Source organism: Chinchilla lanigera, unplaced genomic scaffold (genome assembly GCF_000276665.1).
Source record: "Chinchilla lanigera isolate Chin_1 unplaced genomic scaffold, ChiLan1.0 scaffold00034, whole genome shotgun sequence".
Taxonomy (NCBI): Eukaryota; Metazoa; Chordata; class Mammalia; order Rodentia; family Chinchillidae; genus Chinchilla; species Chinchilla lanigera.
In genome coordinates, this window is record NW_004955435.1 from 13200085 (window position 1) to 13207683 (window position 7599).

The 7599-nt window shown below is 46.7% G+C and overlaps 1 protein-coding gene across 2 annotated transcripts; it reads left to right on the forward strand.

Moving 5' to 3' along the window:
• LOC102009752 (glutathione S-transferase Mu 2) lies at positions 1-6152 on the forward strand. 2 transcript variants are annotated; one of them, XM_013516460.1, is made up of 8 exons: positions 1-290; positions 600-675; positions 1131-1195; positions 1482-1563; positions 1661-1761; positions 2694-2789; positions 2874-2984; positions 5144-6152. In XM_013516460.1, the coding sequence occupies exons 1-8, from the start codon at positions 63-65 to the stop codon at positions 5231-5233; spliced, it is 849 nt and encodes a 282-aa protein (XP_013371914.1). In that variant the 5' UTR covers positions 1-62; the 3' UTR covers positions 5234-6152. The 2 variants fall into 2 exon arrangements, with proteins under 2 accessions (XP_013371914.1, XP_013371913.1); XM_013516459.1 differs by having other exon boundaries at positions 107-290; positions 1661-1734.
• The last annotated feature ends 1447 nt before the right edge of the window (positions 6153-7599 follow it).

The window sequence follows — 7599 nt, forward strand, 5'->3', positions numbered from 1 at the left end:
TGCTTTGGTTTCTGGGGGCCCAAACCTGGTTCCTGGGACTCGGAGGTCTAAAGCTTTGTGGGATGCAATTCCTGCTTTCCCTTGCAGACTTGCCTCAAACTTTGGCGTCCCTGGTTGGTTGGAATTGGGGGCGGAGCAGGGAGGGCCAAAGTCCCCTCTGCAACCAGGCCCCGCCCTTCTGCGTGTCCGGCGCTCACGGAACCAGGAGACAAACCTTGCACAGGCCGGCCCTCACAGTCCAGGGTACCAGCACCATGTCCGTGACTCTGGGTTACTGGGACATCCGCGGGGTGAGTCAGGGATGAATAGTGGGAGGGGTTGTGCTGAGCCCTCTGAGAGTCTAGGGCCACATTCTAAAACAAAAGTCCTCTTCAGGATGTGCTGGAGCTCTCTGTCCCAGTCACAAGGCCCCTTTAAGGTTTTTTGGTGTGTGTGTGTTGGGGGGGGAGCTGTGGTGGTGGTGTGTGTGTGAGTGTGTGTGTGTGTCTATGTGTCTGGCTGTGTGTTAGTGAAATAGTGGTGGGATTTACACAGAGGGAGTGAAAGTCACAGTCTGAGTCCCTGCATCTTTGACTTCTTTCATGGGCCATCTCTCCCAGCTGGCTCACGGCATCCGCCTGCTCCTGGAGTACACAGACACCAGCTATGAGGAGAAGAGATACACCATGGGGGACGGTAACAGCACCTCCTGCTCAGGCCCTGCCTGACCCTGATGACTGGAGCCTAGCAACCCGTGCCCTGATACTTGTGGCTCACCTTGGCAGCTGCTTCCTGGCTGTGCCAGGAGTCTGTCCCTTCCATAAACCTTCCTGAGCGTGCAGTTTGGCCAAGGGAGTGATCTTCAAATTTTAAACTCATATCAAATAAAAATTCAAGGTTTTTAGGGCCCTCTATATCTGTAAATTGGTCAGGTCTCCCTTGACTCTTGTCTAAATCTTTTGAAAGCCTTAGTCTGTTGGTCCACAGCCCTTGCAAGCAAACTTTACCTTGTGACCTTTCGATATGGAATCCAAGTGGTTCATATTCCAGATACACTATCAGGGGATCTTGCCCCTGATTCCTTCAGAGTGGCACTAGAAGACTGAGAAAATCAGGATAGATTTGTTTTTACCTCATCTTCTTCACCACAGCTCCTGACTACGATCAAAGCCATTGGCTGAATGAGAAGTTCAAGCTGGGACTTGACTTTCCCAATGTAGGTACAGGGGATTGGGTGGTTTGGGGAAAGTAAAGATGTCCCTAACTCATCCCAGGATAGTTTCTAAGATCAGTACTTCTGCTCACTTAGTCTCATTCGTGGTTGTCTATTCTGTCTTTCTGTGGTGGAAGATGTTCCAGCTCATTCATTCATTGTACAATCTGGGCGTGTAGGGCATGCCACGGGCAGACATACTGAGTGGGAAGTCTCATGTCTACCCTAACTCAGAGAAGGGATGGTGGGACCTAGGATCCCAGCTGTCTCTTCCCGGCTGTCCATGCAGCTGCCCTACCTAATTGATGGGACTCACAAGCTCACCCAGAGCAACGCCATCATGCGCTACATTGCCCGCAAGCACAACCTGTGTGAGTATGGCTGGCTGCTGGGTGTGGGAGGACAGTGGCTATCCCCCTAGCCTCATATGGGGTTAGATGCTGAGAGTGAGTCTCTTGTGCGCTTCAGGTGGGGAGACAGAAGAAGAGAAGATTCGTGTGGATATTTTGGAAAACCAGCTTATGGATACTCGCATGGAGCTGGCCAGGCTTTGCTACAACTCTGACTTTGTGAGCCCCCTTCCCCCTGCCAGGGTTGGATTGGAGGTTCAGATCTTGCATTCCCATGTACTCTAGTCCAGTTTTCCATCTGAATTCCTTAACACTACTCATTCTAATATTCTAAACTGTCAACAGAGTGCCCTCAAACCCCAGTGTCAGGTCAAATGAAAACTCAATAGACTTCAACTCATCTTAGGATATGGGCAGGTAGGAAATTTAGTACCTGGACAGTAAGTTTGGGTTCAGACTCCTCTATATCTGACTGCCGGTTTCTGCCTTGGGTGGGCCTTGTTTTCCAGTTGCTTAAAGCATCATAGCCCTGGAATACACAGGCTCAAACTATGAGAAGTATACGTTGAACCTAGAAGGGTACCCTTCTCATCAGACTCCTTCCCAGCTGATTTCCCAGTGGTGTCTCTTTGACACCCATAGTTTTCCCAATAGACAGCTCAAAGTTGGCCTAAAGGCTTTTGTTCCGCTCTCATTTTCCTTTTGTCCTGGCAAATTTGCTTCATCTGTTGGGTAATTATGCAAAAGTCCAAGCCCTTGTCTGCCTCCCTGTGTAGTAGAACTTTTGACCTTTTTTTTCTGGGCACATTTAATTGTTGACTTCTTTGATTCTGCCTAATGTCTGAGATCAAAACCTACCAGATGCCGTGGCACTTTTGTGTCTGACCCACACAACCTGGTTTGGACATCAGTGATAACAAATTCAGGGGCAGTGCTGTATTCCTACCAACTTACCACTACCTCTAACAGACCTCTTGGAGTGCAATAAATGTTGATATATTAAGTTGAAACTTGGGCATTTGCCAGTTCCCAATCTCAGGAAGATGGGAGCTCACATTTGGCCAGCCAGGACCATGCATAGCATGGAGGAGCCTGGCTTTTCTGCCAGGGAGCCTGTCTCTGAGAGTGGTGACAACTACTTTCTGCTCCAGGAGCAACTGAAGCCAGCATACTTGATTCAACTCCCTGAAATGATGAAGCTCTACTCACAGTTCCTGGGGAAGCAGCCATGGTTTGCAGGGGACAAGGTAAAGAAGAGGGTGATGAGGGGAGAAGCTGGCACTCTTCCCAGACTGTGAACATCCAGCCTGCTCTCCCTTGGCTTTCTACAGATCACTTTTGTGGACTTCCTTGCTTATGATACCATTGAGAGGAACCGAGTGTTTGAGCCCACCTGCCTAGACGCATTCCCCAACCTGAAGGACTTCATATCCCGTTTTGAGGTAATGCCTCTGATTCATTCTCCTCTCGGATATCCTTTTCCCCTTTAGATGTCCTTTCCCTTCCCCATTTTCCAGATGCTTTCCTTGTCCTGGAGCTGAAATGAAGAATAAGCAGCATTTATTAGAGCACTGGATTTATGCCAGGACCTGTGCTCAGCATTTTATAGTCATTGTGTCAGATTTATCATTTCAACATTCTTACAAGGTTAATAGATTTACCAGGCCCATTGCACAGATAAGGGAACTGAGATTGCAGAGGATGTCATTTGCTAAACGTTCCAGTGTCAGAGGAGGTTGTGCTGGCTGCCTGTCAACTCTGGCTTCTAAGGGCAACAGAAGGTAGTTCTCCCTGTTTTGTGCTCAAAGAAAGAGCTTTAGGCCCCTGTGCAGCTGGGTTTCCAGCCCAGCACCCTTTGAAGGACAGGACAGCATGCAAGGAGCGTGTGCAGCTGGCATTAGGGGGGCTAGGACAAGGCTGCATGGGTGTGATACACCAAGATGCAGACAGTGTTAACATCTGATCTGCAGAACACTTTGCTCAATCAGATCTCCAGCTGGGGAAGCACTGAGACCCTGGGGTTGTAGTTTTTACTGGACTGAGCACCACACATGGGCAACCGGTTGGAGGATTTTATCTTGCCTTGTTTCGTGGTTGGGGACATTCCTTTTCTCCCTTCTCCTTCTCCTGCTTTCTTCTAAATACCCCAACTTTCCATTCGTGAAGTGGGGAGTACAAGAGTTTTTACTCCTATTCACTGACATTCTCCACCTCTTCATTATGAAGCTCTGTGTCAGTCTCAGAGAGAGATGCAGAGACCCCTCGCCCTATGCTGGGACTCAGTGTAGCCCAGGACAACAGGCATACCAGAATGTGGGGTTCATGTGCTAACACCTAGGTGCTGGGGATCACAGCATGGACCTCACTTCGTAGCTAATTATGAGTCACCAGGGTTTACCTGTTTGAGCCCAGCAAAGCCTATTCTATTAGAGATTTGGGACTTCAAGGCATTAGTTTAACTTGTTTTTCAGCCTGGAATTTGCCTTCCTTTCCCACCCCACATGAAATGATGTGCTTTCTCAGCTAGTTCTCATCAGCTCTGATCCTGCTCCAGGCAGAGTGGCCTTGGAGATTGTGCAAGAGCTGATATGACTGTGGGGAGGGAGGGCAGACTGGAGAGATGAGAGCTGCAGCCTGTGGCCAGCTGGGCCTGGCTTGTTGGAAGCAGGCAGCTCTGGATTTTGAATTCTTCAGAAAATCATCCTGTACTCACTCTCCTGGTAAGTTGATGGACAGCACCTGAGTGTCATTCTGCCAGGTCCTCTCTGGCAGGACTGCAGATATTGGACTCAGGTACCAAGTAGAAAAGATTGGACTTGGGGCTGGGGATTTAGCTCAGCGGCACAGCACCTGCCTGGCAAGTGCAAAGTCATGAGTTCAATTCCCGGTACCGGAGAAAAACAACAACAACAAAACAAACAAATAAACAAACAAACAAAAAAAAACAGAAAAGATTGGACTTTCTGCTTTAAGGGAAATGACTAGAGTCCACCTCACCTTTCTAGTTGTTTTACTGCCTGATGTCCAAGATCTTCCAGGATTTGCTGAGTGACTGCATGAGCTCTGATCTTTTTCCTAGGGAGCCCGGGCACATTTTGAGCCTCTTTGTCTTACTAGACCCATCCTCTTACTTTACAGACAGGCAAGTCAGAGTTGCCCCACTGAAAAAGGACAGTGTGAGACTGAGAGTGACAAGGCCTCCTGTGGAGAGGGCAGGAGGCAGCAGAGATAGCATGAGTTGAAGAGGTACAGCCAGGCTGCATCCAGGCCTGTCTCACGTACTAGCTGTGTGAGCATGAGGAAGTCTTTTACCTCCTCTGTACATCTGATAACTGGGAATGGTAGAACCCATCTTGCAGAGCTGTGGAGTGGATTTTCTAGTGCTGTATTACATCTGTAGTGTGTGTAAAGCACTTTTAACAGAGCTCCCCAGTGCTGTCCCTTAGTTATCAGAAATTGAAGCGTTCCTTCACCAGAGCTGGAGCTAAGCAGTCTGTGTCGTGCTCTAGCAGCTGAGCCACATGGACAGGCTTTCCCTGGATGGCACTGCCTGGACCACTGGGGCCTAGATCCTGAGCACCTTTCTCCTTCCCACTCCTAGGGTCTGAAGAAGATCTCTGCTTACATGAAGTCCAGCCGCTTCCTTCCAAGACCTGTGTTTACAAAGATGGCAACGTGGGGCAGCAAGTAGGGCCCTGAAAGGCCAGGAGATGGGAGGGAGAAGCCACTTCTCTTCCTGCTGCCCAGCGTCCTCTGGGTCAGCCACCCGCCTGCAGCCTTCATACCACTTTCTGTTTCTTTTCCCTTCTAATGGCCAAAGCCTTGTAAACTCTCTTTTCTCTCACTTCATCCCTATCCCATTCAGGCCTTGAAGTGCTAGCTCATTTTCCTTCAGCAAAGCTTCTCCTAATGCTATTACTATGGTGTCCTGCACTAAGCCAGCCTGACCATCCTACCCATCAGTGGCTGTGTCTGCTTCAAGGAGCTGGGCCCGGACCCTCGTGGAGCTCAGCACTGTGCTCCCCAGCACTTTCAGAAAGACCAGTGTTGCCTGGTATACAGCCCTGCACTGTGGTGGGGTACCTGCCCCAGGCTTGTGTGAGCCCAGTAAAATCTGAACCGCACTTGCTGTTTTGTCTTACTGTGTCCAGCTCTATGCATTTGACAGTTGGAACTACTATCTCCAAGGGACTGATTGGTTGAGTTCACAGGGATTCTGGTTGGGTAGGAAGGGGGTTGAGATTTCTTGGTCCCCTTTCTGACACCCTGAGTGCAGGCAGCCCCACCCCGCTAGAGAATACAGAGCTCTTGTTTTGGGCCTGTAGCTCCTGCAGCGTCAGTGAAGCATCTGTGGTGAGGCCGGGCTGTGTGTCACACTGACCAGGGACTCAGGGTGGGTGGGAGTCCCCAGCAGAGAAAGTCAGGATCTTTTCTGGTTTCCAAATGCTGTGGCTACAGATCTCAGGATCTTGTATCTACTCAATTTCTCAGATGCCTTCATGGTTTTCCGCTGGCTTGCTGCCCCCCTGGCTTGTGGACTTCCTTGGTTTACTTCTTCACCTTCTTGGGTACTTATAAAATAAACTTTTTTAGTTCTTGCATTAATGAAATGTTTTTGCCCTGGTGTATACTTTATTAGTACTTTGAGTGAGAACAGAATTTGTTCATTTTTGTTTTGTTCTGTTTTGTTTTTGTCCTTTTGAGACAAGGTTTCACTGTGTAGTTCAGGCTGGCCTTGAACTCACTTTATAGTCCAGGCTGGCCTCAAATTCACAGCAATACTCTTGCCTCAGCCTCCCTAGTGCTAGGATTGCAGGGATGTACTACCATAACTGGGTTGGGAATTTGAGAAAAATAAAATAATCCTATGTATTTCTACTGAATTTGTGGATACCTTTATGGTAGTTAGCATATATCTGAGGAGAAAGCTAAATCCCATCTGACTCAAATCCCTTTTGTAGATATCTGCTTTGATACTTCATGTGATCTCTTCTGTGTTTCTCAGGCCTCTAAGTCAAAAATCTATGGGGTGGGGCTGTAGGTGACATTATACTACTTCACACCCTTTCACAAACATTGCTAGCGTAGGCTTCCTCTACTCCAATTCACTGACCACCTGCAGTAATTTTAAATCAAGGAAGTTTCTAATAGCTCAGTGATTCCTACCCATGGTTCCAGAATGAATTGTTTAATTTGTGGGTAAACATTCAGGTCAGGCTTAAGTGGTTTCCATGGGGCTTGGGGTCTGTTCTGGTCTCCCTCCTGCTAGCCAGCATTTCTAGGGCATTATTTTCCAATTGCAGCTTTTTACTGACTTGTGGATCCTAGAATAAGATTTTTAAAAATTTTACCCCCTTCTCCAAGTCAGCCCCTTTAATTATAAAAATGGTAGCAGAAAAAGGAAACTGTAAATTAATTTCAAAGTAAGTTTAAAAAGATCCTTTCTACCTAAAAAAAGAAAGCACCATACATTTCAGGAATTGTCTACAGAAATATGTTCAATATAATCTGACCTTCTTGATTTCAATGTTTGAATCCAAATCTATCACATATTTAACAACTCATTTGATTCCAACAGAGGAAAATATATTTTATTTTCCCAAATACATGAAACCATTTGTTTTTTGTCAATCAGAAACTCAGCTGGCTATAACTAGAACCAAATGAAGAGGGACTCAGATTATACAGATTCATTTAATTAAAACAAATTACATAGATATATGTACACAAGCAGGTAAACATATATGAAATATGCACATGCTACTGATACAACAAACTTTGAGGAACTTAAACTCCTGGATCACATAATACCTCAACTAAACTTTTTAATCCATAGAATAATTCCTTGGAAGTAGATATCAGATGAAATAAAAACTTCTGTCAGAGAATTTAACCCCTTTTATTGATATTATTTTCTTCATGATTTTTCTCTCAAAAGATAAATTGTATACTTGTTGTATTTGTAAACATCAGACTTTCATGCAATTTTACTACAGTGCTCTGAATACATTTGTTTCTTCAGGTCTTCATGTACACCTGGCCCGGGAGAGGTGTTAG

Excerpts from the sequence above, each read along its gene's own strand:
- LOC102009752 (XM_013516460.1), top strand. The coding sequence starts at position 63 with ATGCAATTCCTGCTTTCCCTTGCAGACTTGCCTCAAACTTTGGCGTCC. Across the intron at positions 676-1,130 it reads GAGATACACCATGGGGGACG|CTCCTGACTACGATCAAAGC; the intron begins GTAACAGCACCT and ends TCTTCACCACAG. Across the intron at positions 1,762-2,693 it reads TTTGCTACAACTCTGACTTT|GAGCAACTGAAGCCAGCATA; the intron begins GTGAGCCCCCTT and ends TTTCTGCTCCAG.